A 20,635-nucleotide genomic window follows, 5' to 3' on the forward strand; every position below is an offset into this window, starting at 1 on the left:
TGTGTGTCAGAGCTCAGCTCCACGTTTATGGAGAAGATGCAGTGTCGGGATCTGCTGCTGGGTCTTCAGCTGCCTGAGCTGGATGATCTGGGTCAGTTCCTCCGCTCTCTGCCCACCTCGGCTCTGCTGGGTCTGGGTGCCCTGACCGCTGTGCTGGCCTACTGGATCTCCACTCGGCCGCGGCCCATCACACCGCCCTGCGACCTCCGGCTCCAGTCACAGGAAGTGCAGGTAAACCTCGGGTCAGCTGATCAGACAAAACTAAAGAAATGACAAAACCTATAACTAAAAATAAACTGAAAACTAATTCAATGTATTGACTATAATAATATGTAAATGATGCTAAAATAATACTGGTAAAAAAAATAATAAAACTAGAAGTCATGTTAATTTATTGGTAATTAAATAAACATTAGAACAATAATTTTTGACAGTAAATAGCTTTGGCGACATAAAGCCTGAGAAGCGCTGATCAGCAGTAGTTATTGAAGTGTTCATCACATGTGTTCCTCCCTCACTAGTGTGCACAAGCGTGCCATGATGATAGAGAGAGGCTTCATTCATGCAGCTCCAACATTACGCTTTTATCACTTCAACAATAAATCAAACTAAACGCGAGTGCATGTTCAGACTGGTTCTGTGTCCTGTGATGATCTCCTTTGAGTCCTGTGTGTTCAAATCTGGCTCAGATCTGAGGTTTTGCATAAGCAAAGCATTCACAGCAACTGGCTGACTGCAGCGACCTACAACAACAACACCACACACACACATATATATATATAAATATATTCTCATACTCTTTTCAAATGTGCTTCAGGAGAGGATGGGGTAATATATCCTTCACTATAAGCCTGTGGAAAGCTCTGTGCATGCAGACTGATGTTTGATTTTAAACAACAGTGTTATGATCACAGATGAAAGCACTGAAGCGAGCACATTCTCCTCGCACACAATCCAGCAGAATGCAAATATGAATGCAAACACGAATGCAAACATGTAGACGACCAACTCAACAATGCACCTTTCATATGGCTATTGAATGGGATTTACAGAGGAGCGTCCTCCTGTTTTCCAGATGGAGGATGGAGCTCGAAGGTCCATGATGGGCGACAGCTCCACGCTGCTCTCGTATTATCACGAGGACGCCAAGACCATGTATGAGGTGTTCCAGCGCGGCCTGCACATCACCGGTGAGCGGCACAACCCATGAGAGTCATGCAAAGAGCAGTGCATTATGGGTAAAGTGCACAGCTCAGGCCTCGGTGTTGCAGCAGCAGCAGAATATTGTGATCGAGTGACTGTCTGTTCCTGTTTATATTGTCATTTTTACACACATTAGTAGCTGAATTATACTCGGAAGTGTGTTATAATGTTTGGTATAAATAAATATAGTTACGGAGTGTCTATGTACACTAGCTCTGCCCACCAACGTGTGATTGAGTTAGTCAAAACTGAAAAAAGACGCTTGTTTAACATCAGTTTCAGTGGCGTAGATAAGGCGTGTGCTTTTTGACGCAATCGACTCGAACCTGCCTTTTGCCTAATAATAATTAGGCAAATAATAATAATAATAATTGCCTTAATAATTTGAATTAAAATTATAATTCACACTCAATATGTTATTATTGCATGCTGTTTTATAATGTACTACAATACTGAGGTGCAGACAATTTCTACTATTTGCAATAAGTAGTATAGATAGCAGAACATCTTGCTGTTTTCACTTAGTGTAAATAGCAGCTGCCAAATAGCTATTAATAATGCTCTAAAATTTTAATTTCACTTACAATATAAAAAGCAGTTGTTGTTGTTGTAATGATATTTCACAGTATAGTATTCTTGATCACGTAAATGCAGCCTAGACCAGGGATCCTCAAATCTGGCCCACTCCTGCAGAGTTTAGCTCTAACCCTAATCAAACACACCTGAGCTGCTAATGAGTCTTCAAGATCATTAGAAAATCACAGGCAGGTGAGTTTGATCAGGGTTGGAGCTAAACTCTGCAGCAGATTAGCCCTCCTGGGAAAGATTTGAGGAACCCTGGCCTAGACTCTTTCAGAAACACTAAGTGAATGGTAATCATTGCAGTCCTTTGGCTGGTGATTTCTCTGAGATCCTCTTGCTTTCAAAGCACTGGTGAAAAGAGAATAGAGGAGAGGATGAGTGTGAAAGACCTGACGTCTCTCTGGTGTTTTGAGCAGGTGACGGGCCGTTTTTAGGCTCCAGACTCCCCAATCAACCCTACAAATGGCTGTCCTACAGAGAGGTGAGTACGGACAGCAGACCCGCTCACACCTGATATTAATGTGTGTTTCACAATAGACACATCCCCGTTTACACCTGCTGTTTGTGTTCTGTGCTCTGTCCTGATTTGTGAAATAAGCCCGTGCAATTTACTTTCGTGAAAGGAGACAACAGAAAACAATACAGAGAGCAGCAGCTTCTGTTTCTGTGGGTTTGTGTTAGAATCAGGACTTTTTACATTTTATTTGCCTTCAAAGCAAACTTATGATTTCAGACGGCTAGCAGTGTTGAGTTACTGTAGAAAAGGAATTCATTACTAGCTGTGGTACTTATCCAACAGAGTCATTAGATTACTAATTACTCTCATAAGTATTGCGTTACGTATTACTACTAACCTTCTAAAGCCCATATCAACCTCCATCAGTTGAGCAAAACAACATGAAACTGCTCTTTTAATCGCTTTGCTCTTTCAAATAAATAATATACACTGCAAAAAATGCTTTTCTTACTTAGATTTTTTTGCCTTTTTTCTAGCCCAGATATCTAAAAATTCTTAAATCAAGAAGGATTTTCTAGACGAGTTAAAATTGTCTTGTTTTCTGAAAAAAACAAGTCAAAATTAAGTGTTTTTTTTGCTTGAAACAAGCTAAATAATCTGCCAATGGGGTAAGCAAAATAATCTTGTTTTCTGTTTGAAATAAGATTAAATCAAGTCACTATTATTTGTATAGCGCTTCTAACAATACAAATTGTCTCAAAGGAGCTTTGCATCAGTTTGATATAGAGCTGGGTGGCTTTATATCAGCTTTACAGTATTTAGACGAGGAAAGAGTTTGTTGAAATAGTGTCATTCTCCTCTGGCCAGACTAAATCAGCAGTTTAAATCTAGACTAAAGCAGAGTCAGATTGTGCAAAGGACTCATCTGGTTCCTGTGGTCTTGTCCCGATGGCTGTCTGTCTTGGGATCAGTCTCTGGTGCTCATCTAGGTGTCCTGCTGTAGAGGTCATCTCTAGGTGCTGATCCACCATCTGATCTGGATACAGTCTGGATCTGGGTGGCTACGGTGACCTCGGAATAAGAAAGAAACAGACTAATATTGGCAGATTGTTTTTGCTTGTTCTAAGCAATAACTCACTTCATTTTGACTTTTTTTTTCTGAAAACACAACAATACTTTTTTACTTGTCTAGAAAATCCTATTTACAGTATATTGCCAAAAGTGTTGGGACACCCCCTTCTGTAGAACAGAAAAATCCCCTTCCAAAACTGTGGCAGCAAACATGGAAACATTTCATTTATTTGTTGTAACAGTTTTGGAAGCGTCTAAAATGACTGTACCCATATGTGACTGGTGTTTGGTGATGAGTTTTTGGCTCTTAAAGTCACAGCAGAGGTTTCTGCAGATCAGTCCAGTTCTTCCACACTGACTCAATCAATCATGTCTTTTTGAACCGTGTCTTATTCACAGAGACACTGTCATGTTAGAATAGAAAAGGGTTCTGTCCAAACTGTTGCTATAAAATTAGAAGCACACAATTCCCTAGAATATCATTATATGCTTAAACATTCAGATTTGTGCTCATGGAAATGACTAAAATAGATAAACCTGTTCATTAGAAGGGGGTGTCAATACTTTTGGCAGTATACTGTATCTGGGCTGGAAACAAGACAAAAAAATCTAAGTAAGAAAAGCATTTTTGTTTTGTAGTGTAAAAATGCACAAATCATTAACCAAAGAATTTAAAGGGAGAAACAAACATTTAAAAACATACATTTTAACATCAGATGTTAATTTTTCATGTTAAATCCACTGTTGTTTTCATATAGAATTGTTCTAAAGCCAATACAGAATTTAATGCAGGTACACAAGAAGTAACTGTAAATGAAATGATAGTAAATTTAAAAGTAATCATTTACTTTTTCATAACTTCCAGTAGTGAATTGCGTGGTAAGAGCGGGTTATTGCGTGTCTGCTCCGCAGGTGTTCAGCCGCGCCGAGCTCCTGGGCTCCGGTCTGCTGTCTCAGGGATGTCAGCCCAATCCGGATCAGTTCATCGGGGTGTTCGCACAGAACCGGCCTGAGGTAAAGCACCAAACACCAAAACACGAGGCTGCAGAAGCCATGAACAGAAGCTCATGATGTGCTGGTCTCATGCATTCACAGTGGATCATCTCTGAGCTGGCGTGCTACACGTACTCTATGGTGGTGGTGCCGCTGTACGACACGCTCGGACCCGACGCCATCCGCTACATCATCAACAGAGGTGCGCCACTCACTCATGCTCCTCAGAACACCGATTACAACAGGCTTTCTGCAGCGATGCCATAGAAGAACCTTTCACTGATCAAGTCTTAGTTTTTTTTCAACTGCTTACATTTTCAAAAGTTTTTTTTTTTTTTTTTCAAAGCTTTACACACAAATCCAAGAATTGCACACAAAGTGCCTCACATCTTTTGCAAAATGAAGCACTGCATTCAAAATATCACAAACACATCTCAAAACCAAACACTTTTGCCATAATATTAATTTGTGTTAGATTTGTGTGTGTTTCATAGAGAATTGTGTGTTGTGTTTTGCAAAATGAAATTGAAAACGGAGTCCAAGGCAGATAATTAGTGTCTGGTTTTGCAGAGTTGGTGTGTGCTTCTGCTGTTTGAGTCTCAGCTTTCAGAAACTGTGACAAGGAAAGATTTTGTGTGCAAGCAGTTTTAAAATACTGTAATAGAGGCATGCTTTTTTCTTTGTATTTTATTAGTCTTTTTCCACTAAGAACCTTTAGTGGTTCCATGGATGTTGAAGGTTCTTCGTGGAACCATACAGATGCTAAAAAGGATTTTTTTTGTATTCATTCCCTCTTTGAACACTGTATTCTCCAGCTGAGATCTCCACAGTGATCTGTGATAAAGTGGAGAAAGCGGCGGTGCTCCTGGAGAACGTTCAGAGAGGAGAGACACCGGGTCTGAAGACCATCATCCTCATGGATTCGTTCGACGCTCCGCTGCTGGAGGAGGCTCAGAAGAGCGGTGTTCTGCTCCGCTCGCTCCGAGACGTGGAGGTGAGACGGATCACGGCAGATCAGTTCAGCATTCAGATCAAATTTTGCATTCAGATTTTTTTTTTAAATGATTTAAAATAAGACAAAACAAGGTTTAATATGATGCTATTTTTAAAGATCAGTATTTTGTGTGTTTGGTGTAACAGAATATGTTGACATGCTTTAATGTTCAAAAAACACATTATTTTTCAAATACTGTACATTATTGTAGTTTCTCTATGGCCCGGCTCTCTCAAACGCTTCGCTTTCTACAAAGTCCCTCCTTCCGTTAAGCACAGTCTGCTCTGATTGGCCAGCTGACCCCGTGCATTGTGATTGGCCGAACACCACAAGCATGCGTCGGAAATGTAACGCCCCTTTCCATAATCGCGAGCTTCAACTTTCAAAATAAATATAAAGACCGTTAATAATGTCGTTAGTTTTACCATCAGTTCAAGCTTGAGCAGGGAACAGAGTTGCGTGACCGACACCGTGATGAAGCTCATGTGTGTTTGCACACAAGCCGCAGTTAACACGGCTAACTCCACTGTGATGTGTCTCTGTCTCACACACACACACACACACGACGCATTACTCTACACTGCGCAAAACTCCACATTTGAACAGTCAATAGCAAATACTTGAACTAATAACAAATCATACTTCCAGTCGCTGATTCAGAAGCGTCAGATTGTCAGAGCAAAGTCGTGGAATAGACCCCTTTTTTTTTTTTTAAGAAATAGCCTGTGCACAGCCAGCCTTGTACTCAACTAGGTTCATGAAAATGGTCATCCATAAAATGCGTAGCACAAATTCGAACATTTGGGTTGTGCTGTTCTGTTGTAAACCAATCTTAACAATGATTCCTAAATGCATCTACTTTCGGAAGGTCAAATAAAGTGCTTTTGCTTTCACAGAAAAACACAGCGTGCCACATCGCTGACGTAGACATGTGGGGGCATGTTTTCATGAGGTGTTTTACCCGGTCTGGATCAGCCTTCTCTTTTAGATGCAATAAATCCTTTTGTAGGAGACTTTGAGCTTTGTAACTCTGCAGATCTTCTACACGCACAAATAGCTACATAACACACTACAGAAAAGAAAACAAGAAATCGCATCATATGACCCCTTTAAAATATGCTAAAACGTAAGCTGAAATCATATTTCTTATTTTAATTTGTTCCCTTAACCACTACTGCTTTTATTTAAGAACTGCGGGCTCGTTTATAAAACATGTGTATGCACAGATTTGATCTTAAGAGTATGTGAATGATTTTCAGATTTTCAGTGAATAACTAAACTCTTAACTCCTAGACTCTAGTGATCATTTTCCTGTCAGTGTTTGTTCATTTGGAGCTTGATGGCTCCAGTCCTCATTCAGTTTCACCGTACTGAAAAGAGAAATTCTCCTAAAAATCACACAAAAGAAAGAAAAGCTCCTCTGAGGGTTGGTGATAAACGAGCTGGTTCTCCCATCATGCATGAGTCCAGCAGAAGGCCGAGGCTGGTTTTCCTCAGCGGTGTATCTGACCATCATTACATTAGCAGCGTGAGTGTATGATGAATCCTGGGGGTCTACTGCATGTCTTGACTAACGTCTCTGTTGTTTTAGGCTCTGGGTCGAGAGAACTACAGGAAACCTGTGGTGAGTGTGCAAGCAGTGTTTCACCAGCGCTGTCTATCACAAACACATGTGCTGAGAGATGATAGACTACTAGCAGTCAAGTCTTTGGAAAATTTCTTCAACAAATATCCTATAAAAACATACCGTGTAAAAAGTGGTAACCTGCCATTTGTTCCTGATTTAACCCATAGAAGTAGTCTTGTTGGTGTAAGTTAATGTTCATTTAGATATTACATTTAGTCAGTGTAGTGTGTAAGAACTGTAGTGCTATGAAAGCATAAGTTTTCACTGTCACAAATGTTGTGTCATGTGATTCATTCACTGCGCAGGATTGGTCAGGTGATTAGTCAGGTGACACCTGGTGCCCTGCAGAAGCTGTCCAGTGATCAGACTGTAGTTTTCCTCTGATTAAATGCTTTAATGTTCCCCGAGCTGCTAGTCTGTCTGTGAAGAACTTTAGGAGTTTCCCAACATGAACAGACAGAGCAGAGACTGTTTAACCCTGTGTCGTTTGACCTTGATGATGTATGTTGATGTGTTTCTTTAGCCTCCGGGACCAGATGACCTGTCCATCGTGTGCTTCACCAGCGGAACCACAGGTGAGTCGACACTCAGCTTCTCGTCTCTCACACACCGCAAATCTGAGCTGTCTTTTGCTGGCATGAATTCATGTAGTATTTGGGTTAAAAACCAGTACCAGTTAGATGTCGTTAGCATGTTTTCATGTTTTTTGAAGGTACAGTAACTCTAGAGTATATAGTTTGCTTTGAAAAGATTTAAAGGATATTATTAGTTTGTTTCTGTTTACATGCATGTGAATGTATGCGAGCAGGAACGTGTGTGTTTGGACGCTGTCATTAATTTCCACCAACTTAAAATCCTGCTGCTTTAAGTGTTAGTTATAATTGAACTGGCTGTACAAGACATTTCAACTCATTCACTGACTCCTGCATAACTTTAAAAACCGTGAAGAATTATGGAAAAACATACAGTATGCTGCCGTGACTGAGGGATTATATGATGACCAGATCGTCACGCCACATGCTGCAGATCATCTGTGCACCGGAAGCACATTCACAATGCAATGGGCCCGACTTGACTTTACATCTCCAGTGCAGTGAATCAACTGTGGAGATTTTAGCATCTCCTCTTTGACTCATTATTTGATCAGACAAAATTGGATTAAATTTTTTTTTTTTTTGAGTAGTTTATGAGAGTTAGTTAATGAAGCGTTAGCTGGTCTTTGATGGTCCAGTCAGCCCCCGCTGGCAGATGCATTACTACATCTATATAACACACATCATGAAGTGAAGCAGAATGTAGTACGTGTCAGAAATCAGCAGCTCCTTCAGAGGAGTGCGAGTAAATTACTTGCTGCACATGCACAGCTGGAAACGTGTTTGTGTGTGTGATAGCTCATAACGCTCACACATATAACAGTCCATTCTCATGTGTTTGATATCCGGCTGATCCTGACGCTCCCTTCCTCTCTCCCTGTTCTTGAGTTTATTTTTTATAAGGGAGTGAACGAGGGAGAACTAGTTATCTCTCACTTCTGTCTGAATGCAGTTCCACACTTTTAAAACAAAACATCCAGTGTTGAAGATGTCGAAGCTCAATGAAATACATGTTTGAATCTATATTTGGCTTCAACCTTATACAGGTCCTTTTCAAAAAATTAGCATATTGTGATAAAGTTCATTATTTTCTGTAATGTACTGATAAACAGACTTTCATATATTTTAGATTCATTACAACACAACTGAAGTAGTTCAAGCCTTTTGTTTTAATATTGATGATTTTGGCATACAGCTCATGAAAACCCAAAATTCCTATCTCAAAAAATTAGCATATTTCATCCGACCAATAAAAGAAAAGTGTTTTTAATACAAAAAAAAAAGTCAACCTTCAAATAATTATGTTCAGTTATGCACTCAATACTTGGTCGGGAATCCTTTTGCAGAAATGACTGCTTCAATGCGGCGTGGCATGGAGGCAATCAGCCTGTGGCACTGCTGAGGTGTTATGGAGGCCCAGGATGCTTCGATAGCGGCCTTAAGCTCATCCAGAGTGTTGGGTCTTGCGTCTCTCAACTTTCTCTTCACAATATCCCACAGATTCTCTATGGGGTTCAGGTCAGGAGAGTTGGCAGGCCAATTGAGCACAGTAATACCATGGTCAGTAAACCATTTACCAGTGGTTTTGGCACTGTGAGCAGGTGCCAGGTCGTGCTGAAAAATGAAATCTTCATCTCCATAAAGCTTTTCAGCAGATGGAAGCATGAAGTGCTCCAAAATCTCCTGATAGCTAGCTGCATTGACCCTGCCCTTGATAAAACACAGTGGACCAACACCAGCATCACTGACTGTGGGTATTTGACACTGGACTTCAGGCATTTTGGCATTTCCCTCTCCCCAGTCTTCCTCCAGACTCTGGCACCTTGATTTCCGAACGACATGCAAAATTTGCTTTCATCCGAAAAAAGTACTTTGGACCACTGAGCAACAGTCCAGTGCTGCTTCTCTGTAGCCCAGGTCAGGCGCTTCTGCCGCTGTTTCTGGTTCAAAAGTGGCTTGACCTGGGGAATGCGGCACCTGTAGCCCATTTCCTGCACACGCCTGTACACGGTGGCTCTGGATGTTTCTACTCCAGACTCAGTCCACTGCTTCCGCAGGTCCCCCAAGGTCTGGAATCGGTCCTTCTCCACAATCTTCCTCAGGGTCCGGTCACCTCTTCTCGTTGTGCTGCGTTTTCTGCCACACTTTTTCCTTCCCACAGACTTCCCACTGAGGTGCCTTGATACAGCACTCTGGGAACAGCCTATTCGTTCAGAAATGTCTTTCTGTGTCTTACCCTCTTGCTTGAGGGTGTCAATGATGGCCTTCTGGACAGCAGTCAGGTCGGCAGTCTTACCCATGATTGCGGTTTTGAGTAATGAACCAGGCTGGGAGTTTTTAAAAGCCTCAGGAATCTTTTGCAGGTGTTTAGAGTTAATTAGTTGATTCAGATGATTAGGTTAATAGCTCGTTTAGAGAACCTTTTCATAATATGCTAATTTTTTGAGATAGGAATTTTGGGTTTTCATGAGCTGTATGCCAAAATCATCAATATTAAAACAATAAAAGGCTTGAACTACTTCAGTTGTGTTGTAATGAATCTAAAATATATGAAAGTCTAATGTTTATCAGTACATTACAGAAAATAATTAACTTTATCACAATATGCTAATTTTTTGAAAAGGACCTGTACAGTGTATTCAGACCCTCTTCACTTTTTTTAAATTGCTGTAGCCTGATAATAGTGTTTTTTTTTTCTCATTAATCTACACTCCGTACCTCATATGAAGTGAAAACAGAATTAGAAAGTATGTAGGATGGTTCTCTGCAAGAGATGAGCAGAGCTGCTTTCCTTCAAACGTGATGCTTGGAATTGAGGTTCATCAGACGAGAATCTTGTTTCTCAGAGTCTGAGGGTCCTTTAGGTGCTGTTTTGTAAATTCCAAGTGTGTTTTCATGTGTCTTCACTGAGGAGAGGATTGAGTTTGGCCACACCGCCATGAAGCCCAGATTGGTGGAGTGTTGCAGTGATGTTTGTCCTTCTGTAGGTTTCTCCCACCTGCATATATGGTCATGGAGCTCAACTAGAGTGACCATCAGCTTCTTGGTCACCAGTCTAGACAAGGCCCTTCTCCATCAGTTGCTCAGTTTGGCTGGGCGACCAGCTCTTGGAAGAGTCCTGGTTGTGCCAAACTTCTTTCATTTGAGAATTATGGAAGCCACTGTGCTTTTTGTAGCCTTCCTCAGATCTGTGCCTCATTACAATCCTGTCTCTGAGCTCTGCAGGCAGTTCCTTTGACCTCAAGGCTTGGTTTTCACTCTATGCATTGCCAGCTGTGAGGTCTTTTATAGAGAGGTGTGTGCCTTTCCAAATCATGTCCAATCAATTTAATTTACCACAGGTGGACTCCAATCAAGGCGCAGAAACATCTCCGCAATGATCAAGAGAAATGGGAGGCACCTGAGCTAAATTTCAAATGTTGTTGCATGTAAATGTGATACTTCAGTTTTTTTCTTTTTAATAAATTTACAGACATTTCTAAAATTCTGTTTTCAGTTGGTTATGAGGTACGGAGTGTAGATTAATGAGGATTTATTTTTTTTTTTTTATACAACTGTAGTATCAGGCTGCAACATAACAACGGTGAAGGGGGTCTGAATACTTTCTGAATGCACTGTATACCAAAATATATTTCAGAATGTATTTCGGGGGTAAGAAAATGCATTTGCAATCTTGATTACACTAAATTCTAAAATTGGGGAAAAGAGATTTTGATAAAATATATTTTTATTTTGTACTTTTATATTAATTTTTGTGTATATATACATTGTCATTTTTTTTTTTTTTTTAAAGTATGTTCTTGCTGATATTATTTCAAAAGTGTTCACACGTTGCAGACAACAAATTAAGGTGACATATATATATATATATATATTTCATATTAAACGTTGCCAAAAACTATAGTTAGAAAATGTTTACGTAAATATATTTTGCCTATTTATTTATTTTTTATTTTTTTGTATGTTTTAAAATATATTCTTGTCGTATGGGCTGTTATATCTGTAATATCTGCCAAGTGGCTTTATTCTATTCGAGAGTCCCTTCATTAGTTCTGCTCTGTTCAGTCAAACCAGCAAACAGCAGCTGATGTGGAGCAGAGTAATGTGACGTCACCTCCTCATCAGTGAGCTGATCTAACACACAGTAACGTGTGTTTGTCTTTTAGGAAACCCGAAGGGAGTGATGCTGACCCACAGGAACATCACTGCAGACTTCGGCGGCTTTTTGAAAGTGACCGATGTGAGTGGTTCGTGTTCGAATCTCCTCTGCATTGAGTTGACTGGCACTTTCTAACTAACCACAGCGCTTTCTATTCGTGCCGCTGCAGAAGGTGATCTTTCCAAACCAAGACGACGTTCTCATTTCCTTCCTGCCTCTTGCTCACATGTTCGAGAGACTGATTGAGGTGAGATGTGTGAGAAAACGTCTCCCTGTGCTTCCTGTGACATATTCAGTAGCTCGGCTCATTTAGAGCTCAAACACACACACACACACACACACCCTCCAGCACAAACTCCAGCTCTGCTCATGTTACAGTTTGGCGCTGTGTCAGCAGTGCACACTATAGAGGGCATGAAACCACACCTACACAAACACAGAAACACACGCTTCCTCTTTCTCAGACGCTGCAGTCCTTATATGATCCTTGTATGTATGTATGTATGTATAAATATTTATGTATGTATGTATGTATATGTTCCTAGAACGCATTTTTGTCAGCTGGGTTCACAGTAAAATTAAATTAATATTTGTTAATGTTGCACAAATCATCCATTATAAGATTTTTGTTTTAATTTCAGCTCAACATAAGGCAATAGAGTCATTCTGTCAGATCAGATCAGTTCAGTTGGAGTTTGTCAGTGCAGTCAAATATTTGTCAGTGTTTCTGATCGCTCAGTCTGCTGGTTCTGATCTCTAGGCGGTGGTCATCTGCCACGGCGGGAGGATTGGCTTTTTCCAAGGCGATATCCGTCTGCTTTCAGATGATATGAAGGCTCTGCGGCCCACCATATTTCCAGTGGTGCCAAGGCTCCTGAACCGCATGTATGACAAGGTGAGACGCTGCCTGATTCCTGTCTGTCTGCGTATGAAAGTCCTGCTCAAACTGACTGATCCACAAACATATTCCTGAAGAGCAGTAATGCACACAGACACCAGCAGTGTAACAAGGGCTAACCTGCAAATGTTAGCTTAAAGAACCTTTTCTGCCTGATTTAACCCGTTTATTCCAACAAAACTCACTTTAATGGAAGTATTTAGGTTGATGTTAAATCATATTTTTGACTTAACTCATTAATTGAGATGTTTTAGGTTGAACAGCAGATGTGCAGCACTCTTACCTTCATTGTGTGTTTTTGATGAGCGACTCGTGGTTTATTGTTTAAGACAATATTTGCCGTTTATAAAAATGGTGTATATTGAATTCTAAATGTTTATATTGAGGCTCTTGACATTGTGTGTGTGTGTGTGTGTGTGTGTGTACAGGCCTTTCAGGCATTTATTTGGTTTATGAGGACACAAATGTGTATAATGATATGAGTATTACAACATGAACATGGTTTATGAGGTTTACACTTCCTGTGTCCCTGTGAACCAAATGGCTTAAAAACAAACTAAACGGTGTGTTTTTGAGACTGTAGAAATGCCTGTAGTTTTGTGTGAGGGCTAGGTTTAGGGTTGGGGGATAGAAAATACAGTCTGGACAGTAGGGAAACTGCTACACACATGGAATGAACCCATAAAATACTGAGCACATGCTGTCTGTGTCGTCTCTTAGATCTTCAGTCAGGCCAACACCTCTCTGAAGCGCTGGCTGCTGAACTTCGCCGCGAAGAGGAAAGGGCTGGAGGTGAAGCGCGGCGTGATCCGCTGCGACAGCGTCTGGGACAAGATCTTCTTCCACAAGATCCAGGTGCGTGATGAGCCGCGCTGGTCTCTGTCTGATGTCTGACCACTCGTCTGTTGTCTGACCGCTCGTCTGATCTCCTCACAGGCCAGTCTGGGCGGCAGGTTACGGATGATCATCACCGGAGCGGCTCCTGCGTCTCCGACAGTGCTGGACTTCCTGCGAGCGGCGCTGGGCTGTCAGGTGTACGAGGCGTACGGTCAGACGGAGTGCACCGCTGGATGCACCTACACCACCCCCGGAGACTGGACGGCCGGTGAGACCCTCATCAGCGTAATCAGCACTCACACATCTGAAATACTGTACTGATTTATATTGATCTAATCAAATTCTGGTTCATTTTCTTCAGTCTAAAAGAAAATGACACTCCTCAAAGAAAAAAAAAAACTAAAAGAAATATCATTACTTTTTTTTTTTTTTTTAAACATTACACACAAATCCAAGAATTGCACACAAAATTCAAAATACTTCACATATCATGCAAAATGAAGCACTGCATTCAAACTATCACATCATCAAGCAAAAGCTATTTTTTTTTTTACTGTAGGCATTGGTGTCAGTGAATACAGTATTACACAGAACAGAAGAAAAGAACCACATCCAGCATGTGTAGTTGTGTGGATGTGTGTTTATTGATTGGTTGGTGTTCAGTGAAGCACATGTGAGGAGTTAGTGATGAATTACTGTGGCTTTCTGATTGGTTGTGTTTGAAAAAGGAAATCAAGTTACCTCCTGTTAGATTTGTGTGTTACATAGAGAACTGTGTGTTGTGTTTTATGAATTCCTGAGTCATAGTCTGAGAATTAGTTTTGCAGAATAGGTTTGTGCTTCTGCTGTTTGAGTCTCAGCTTTCAGAAACTGTGTGACATAAGGAAAGATTTAGTGTGGAAGCAGTTAAAACTGTATTATTATTATTAATTATAGTATTATTAATACTTTTTTAATGGTTACTGAGTGCATAAACTACATCGTAAATACTGCTAACCTCCAACTGTTACCTTTTAAAGAGCTATTTTTACCTGATTTAATCATACTAATTAATATTGCATTCAATTTAAATGTTTGAATGAAACCGGGAACCAATGTATCAAATTAGAGTATAATTTATTTCAGTGTGGTGTGATTATCATACTAACTCATCATGATGAATGAGTGATAGTGATTACAGCTGATCCGTCTTTTGTAACACACAGTATGCTTATTGCTTTTATTAAACAGTTACATAACAAAAACCTTAAAGCAGAAAAAAATATGCACTGCATCGCTGCAATCCTGCAGACTGAAGGTTTGTTTTAATTCGGCTCAGAGGTCGTGTCGATCTTCTATCGGTCACACGTCTCCACATGATATCAATCCACAGGTCAGAGTTCAGCAAGCCTGAACTTTGGAGCGCAGCGAGCTTGTTTTTCCCGTCTCCAGCATTCACATGCGTATGTGACTGAGCGATCAGAAGTACACCTTCAGTAATCAAGATTATATCCTCCAAAGACTGACACCATGTGCACTCAGGCAGATGAATATTGTGCAGCAGCATGAAGAAGTGGTGAGAATGCATCTGTGCGCACAGCTCTCCCTCTTCTGGCTGCTTTTTACAAGACACTTCATTTGAGTTTTGCTCTCAGTAGTGACATCATTTCCAGTCGGCCGTCTGTGTTTTTCAGTCAGTATCTCCTGTAAACAGTCGTTTATAGAGTCATCTGTAACATATTCTGGGAGCTGCAGCTCTGGATTTATGTTTGTCGAGAACATGGAAGCAGTTGAAATACACCAGATAATACATGATATTACTCTTTTCCTGTATTTAATTTAAAACAGGACAGCGTGTAAAGAGTTTTCAGGAGTAATATGGTAACACATGGTCATTTTACAGCTCTGTACTGAAATGTTTGTGCAGGTTTCTCTCCGAGTTCATCCATGCTGTCGAGTTTGAGGAGATTCTGAATATCGTGGCTCATTATGATGCAGTTATTCTCCTCCTGTGTGTTTCTGCAGGCCATGTAGGCGCTCCGCTGCCGTGTAATCTCATTAAACTGGTGGATGTGGCTGAGAAGAACTACTTTGCTGCTAAAGGAGAGGGAGAGGTTTGTTAACACGGCCTTTCATCATAATAAATGAGCAAGCCGAAATCCTCTGAAGATCTACTTTACTATAAGGAAACTGAAAAGTAGAAATCTACTTATATTTGCAGAAATGTAAACAAAATGTTATGCGTTATTATAAGCATGATGTAAAAACTAATTCCATAACGGAGTGTCTATTTACACCTTGTTGGCAGAGGCTATTTACACTAACTCTGCCCACTAACGTGTGATTGGGATAGTCAACGCTGAAAAAAGACACTCATTAAGCATCAGTTTCAGTGGTGTAGATGGGAAGGTGCGTGCTTTTTGCTCTTTTTTTACCAGATTTCGAACCCACCTTTTGCCGGACTTTTTTTGTCCCTTTTCAAATCTCATATCACGTTGGAAAGGCATTTATTTTCAATAAAAATTAAGGAAATAATTTAAAAAATTAAAATAAAGTATTGGGTAGGTGTAGGGAGGGCTTTATTGTCCCAATAATGTGGCATCCATTTAATTATTTGAATTCAAATTATAATTTGCACTCAATACGTTATTATTGTATACTGTTTTATAATGTGCTATAATACAAGGTGCAGATAATTGCAATAAATAGCATAAAATCTTGCTAATTTAAGTGTAAATAGAATCTATAGCTAAGAAAATATGCTATTTGCACTTGCTGTCAATTTCATAAACCTTGAGTGTGCACTTTAATCTGTCAAAGGGTATAATATTGCTTTTCAAATATCATGAAATTCTGAATCGTAAAGGGCTGAACAAATCCTTTCCTACCACTGTGCATCTGTCTTTAAGTGAGAAAGCCAAAGGCGACTGTGAGGAAGAATGGAAAAACTCCATACGATGGTCTCTATAAGAGATCTGCAATTTTTCGCTCGCCAAACGAGGTAACTAATAACACTCAAGATCAATCATCACCTGTATTGTTTCTTTCTTGATTCAGATTTGTGTGAAAGGCCCAAATGTCTTCAAGGGATATCTGAAGGATCCCGAGAGGACGGCAGAGACGCTGGACACAGATGGATGGCTTCACACTGGAGATATTGGCAAATGGCTGCCGGTACGTTTATGTGACGACCGCTGCTCTCTCGACGTGTTGTGATGTTATGATCTGTCTATACAGAAATCTGACAGATATTGCTCGACTGAGCTTCAAGGCTGCTTCTTGCATGTTTACCCAGAAAACTAGCACTGAGTATAGAGAGTTAAACACACCCAAAAACCAGCGAGAAGAGCAGTCTGGACCATCCTGGTCACTCTAAATGACAGCAGCTTTGGTTTGTTTCCATCAGAACGGCACGCTGAAGATCATCGACAGGAAGAAGCACATCTTCAAGTTAGCTCAAGGAGAATATATCTCCCCGGAGAAGATCGAGAGCATCTACATCCGCAGCGAGCCCGTGTCTCAGCTCTATGTGCACGGAGACAGCCTGCAGGTCAGTGGCTCACCTTTGGCATGAGTTCACAGCGCTGACCGGTTGATAACGGCTGATGATTGTGTGTGCAGTCGTGTCTGGTGGGAATCATCGTCCCGGATCCGGAGGTCTTCCCATCGTGGGCTCAGAAGAAAGGCTTTGAGGGATGCTATGATGAGCTGTGTGAAAATAAAGTAAGGCTTGATGAATGCCTTTTATTGTGTATTTTTTTTTATACACCCGTATAATGAAATTAGGATAGCTTCCCCTCAGCATAATTTACATACATCACGTGGTGCACATTCAACAAACACATGAATCACAAATTTAACCATGTAACATACTTGCACAATAAAGAGTCGAGTTACTCTAAGACTGACTTCCAACAAAAGCAAGTAGAGAATGATATAGCAGCACATAAGTGTATATTGCACTGTCTCCCCGAGGGGAAAAAGTGTATTGCTGATCCTGTGCTGTGCAGCTTTCACCACGTTAGCGGTTGTTGACCTTTGGTCTGTGTTTCGTGTCTGAAGGAACTGAAGAAAGCCATTCTGGATGACATGGTGCGCTTGGGAAAAGCCAGCAGCCTCCACTCATTTGAACAGGTGCGTTCGCAACATTGGCTACTGTAATAAACACAGTTATTGCTTACTAAATACTCTTTGGTGTGAAAATGACTCCCATTTCCTCACTATTGCTAAGCACGCTTTAAGACTAGTAATAGCACCGATTAGTTAGGGAAGCATTTCATTTTGAATTTAAAGGTGAAGGGTGTCATTGCTGATTAATGAATGTTTTGAACCAAGAGGTCTTTCTTTATTCTTGTTGGGATGCTGTGATGCACCTCGTCTTCTCATCGTGATCACTCATCTCTGGCTGATGTGGTTCTTCAAACGCATCTCATGAGAGTTTAATGAAATCCTCTGGGCTGAATTATCTACGATTACTGTGCATTCTTGTGTTCAGTGCAAAGGGCAAATTTATTGATTCTCAAAACCATGATCAGCAATGCAACGGAAGACAGAGGTGTAACGACATCGTTCAAGTCATAAACACACACATTAAATCGTCTAAATTGGGACATTGCATCAAATTCCTGGACTTCTTTTGTTTTTATATACAGCTAGTTATAAATATTATAATTTAACCCTAAACCACACACTTATCCTAACATAATTTAGAATGATTTTTACAAACGAGGATGTCCCCAAAAGGGAGTTTTGGTTGATTTAGTCACTTATGGGTACAAGATTGTCCCCAAACAAGTGGTTAAGTACACAGCAGAAATAAATGAAATGTAGAAACTATTTAGTGTTTTTTTTTTTTTTTTTTTTTTTTTTTTTCTTGAATATCATAGTATTTCAACAGGCTTTACATGTTTTTCATCGAGATTTAATGTAAAAATCCATGATGTGGCTTTTCTGCATGATGACATCAATTAAAGCAACACAAAAATAATTTTTTGGAGGACAATTTTCTAGTGGCACAGCAGCAGAAAGCCCACTTTACAGAGTTGTGCTGTATCACATATCATATGTGACCCTGCATCACAAAACCAGTCATAAGGGTCAATTTTTCAAAATTGAGATTTATACGTCATCTGAAGCTGAATAAATAATCTCTCCATTGATGTATGGTTTGTTATGATAGGACAATATTTGTCTGAGATACAACTATTAGAAAATCTGGAATCTGAGGGAGCAAAAAAATCTAAATATTGAGAAAATCTCCTTTAAAGTTGTTCAAATGAAGTTCTTAGCAATGCATATTACTAATCAAAAATAAGTTTTGATATATTTACGGTAGGAAATTTACTAAATATCTTCATGGAACATGATCTTAATATCCTAATGATTTTTGTCATAAAAGAGAAATGTATAATTTTGATCCATACAATGTATTGTTGGCTATTGCTACAGATATACCTGTGTTACTCATGACTGCTTTTGTGCTGCAGGGTCATATATATATTAAAGTATGCTTAAGCCAATGTAGTTATTACATCACGTTTTTCACAGCAATGCCACAGAGAAACATTTTTAGTGAACATTTCCTTAGTGTGAAGAAGATTTGATTAATCCAAAGAATAATGGAAAGTTTCCTGGAACTGTGCTTAAAAAAAAGCATCTTTGTTTTTGAGAGTGAGCATATGGAGTGCTGCTGGACTTGATCATTCACGACGCTTTCTTTGACTTCTGACAGGTTAAAGACATCCACATCCATAAAGAAATGTTCTCCATACAAAACGGATTGCTGACCCCCACTTTAAAAGCCAAGAGACCGGAGCTGAAGGAGTATTTCAAGAGGGAAATCGAGCAACTGTACAGCAACATCTCCATGTAACCGCTCGTCTCCAGCAGAGGAGGACGTTTCATTACTTCACTATTTGTTCTTCTTCATTGAAAACTAGCTGGCTCCGAACGAGCCACGGGCGCCGAGGCCGAGCATGAGCTTTACTCGATGACAGAGTAATTAAACCAGTAATTCCCCCTTTGGCTGTGAATGTCAACAGTTGGTGTGCCTTTAGAAATGTGGCAGAGCTGCAACCAAATCGAGTCGTCCTCCAAAAGCGGACGCGTCCCAGCTAGCATGCATGCTTCATTCGTTCTCCGGTGGGCCGAGGAGGGCAAAGGTCACCCGTGTCCATTCACCTTTCCTTTAGGGGTCCGAAGGGAATTCGATTGGCGAAGCCAGCACATCTCCAGCTAAAAGCCATGCATGCTGTGTGCCGGCCTTCCACCGTTGACATTCCCAGGCCCTGCAGGACAGTTTGCATACAAACCTCATGCACAACAATCACCGTAGGATGCTTGTCTATAGAGTAAAGCTCTACAAATGTGTCTCGCTCGATCAAAGAGAGCACGTCGTACAGTCTTGGGCCGACTCGACGGATCGACTAGCTTTTCAGTTCCTTTCCATCCCAAAGTATTTTAATAGTAGTGTAAATGTTGAAGAAAACTAGATGTGAAACTATTTAAGCAATGGTTTGAAGTGTAGAGAAACCAATAAGATTTGACTCTGCTCTTGAATGATATCAGAACTTTATCTATGTATTTCTTAAGGGGATATGAATGAGGACGAATCTGCAGAGATGTTCGTTTATTCTGTTACTTTAGCTTTCGTTTTCTGGCATTAAAACATGATGCATTTCACATCCTTGTTCAGCCTATATTATGTTTTTATCTGTTGATTTATTAGCTAATTTAATGATCAGGGTTATTCCATTATTCATTTATTTATTATTATAAGAGGTTATTCTCCATTTGGATGCCACTAAGCTCTTTATGCTGACTGTTTTCTTAGGAATCAACACAAGTGTACATTCCTCCTAATTTAGCGGTGAGTAAAAGCCCAACACCAGACTGAAGATCCAAGCCCACCGTCTGTCATTACGACGTCTCTCAGTCAAACACCTGTTAGTCCGTCTGAACGTGTGAGCCTTACACATTTTGTATTGCATTAAAATTTGGAGGAAAAAAAGAGAAGAGATTTTCCCATGGTTTTGTCCAGCTGTTGTTTGTTTATTGAAACCGTTCACTTGCATCTCTTCCTGATAATGAAGTCTTTTAAGCGCATGTACATCTCTGCATATACACAAAAATAGTGATGAGTGTGTGCAAAACATGTAAAAAAATAAAGAAGAATTCTTTGTAGTTCTATTGGTGTTCTTCAGAGTATGTGAAGCCTCTCGTTCAAATCAGAGAAATATAACA

The 20,635-nt window shown here is 40.2% G+C and overlaps 1 protein-coding gene across 2 annotated transcripts in view; it reads left to right on the forward strand.

The window, feature by feature from the left end:
• LOC306856017 (long-chain-fatty-acid--CoA ligase 6-like) overlaps positions 1-20,579 on the forward strand; it is a 31,250-nt gene extending 10,671 nt beyond the window's left edge. For both annotated transcript variants that reach the window (XM_079394975.1, XM_079394976.1), the window contains 19 exons: positions 11-231; positions 1,076-1,190; positions 2,202-2,266; positions 4,226-4,327; positions 4,409-4,508; positions 5,122-5,300; positions 6,892-6,924; positions 7,451-7,502; positions 11,687-11,760; positions 11,849-11,926; positions 12,440-12,574; positions 13,298-13,432; positions 13,514-13,682; positions 15,419-15,507; positions 16,451-16,567; positions 16,800-16,943; positions 17,015-17,116; positions 17,456-17,527; positions 19,125-20,579. In XM_079394975.1, the coding sequence (XP_079251101.1) occupies positions 11-231; positions 1,076-1,190; positions 2,202-2,266; positions 4,226-4,327; positions 4,409-4,508; positions 5,122-5,300; positions 6,892-6,924; positions 7,451-7,502; positions 11,687-11,760; positions 11,849-11,926; positions 12,440-12,574; positions 13,298-13,432; positions 13,514-13,682; positions 15,419-15,507; positions 16,451-16,567; positions 16,800-16,943; positions 17,015-17,116; positions 17,456-17,527; positions 19,125-19,265 (2,123 nt within the window). In that variant the 3' untranslated portion in view covers positions 19,266-20,579. The remainder of the gene's footprint in view (positions 1-10; positions 232-1,075; positions 1,191-2,201; positions 2,267-4,225; positions 4,328-4,408; positions 4,509-5,121; positions 5,301-6,891; positions 6,925-7,450; positions 7,503-11,686; positions 11,761-11,848; positions 11,927-12,439; positions 12,575-13,297; positions 13,433-13,513; positions 13,683-15,418; positions 15,508-16,450; positions 16,568-16,799; positions 16,944-17,014; positions 17,117-17,455; positions 17,528-19,124) is intronic.
• The last annotated feature ends 56 nt before the right edge of the window (positions 20,580-20,635 follow it).

The sequence above is a fragment of the Barbus barbus genome, assembly GCF_936440315.1.
Source record: "Barbus barbus genome assembly, chromosome: 36".
NCBI lineage: Eukaryota > Metazoa > Chordata > Actinopteri > Cypriniformes > Cyprinidae > Barbus > Barbus barbus.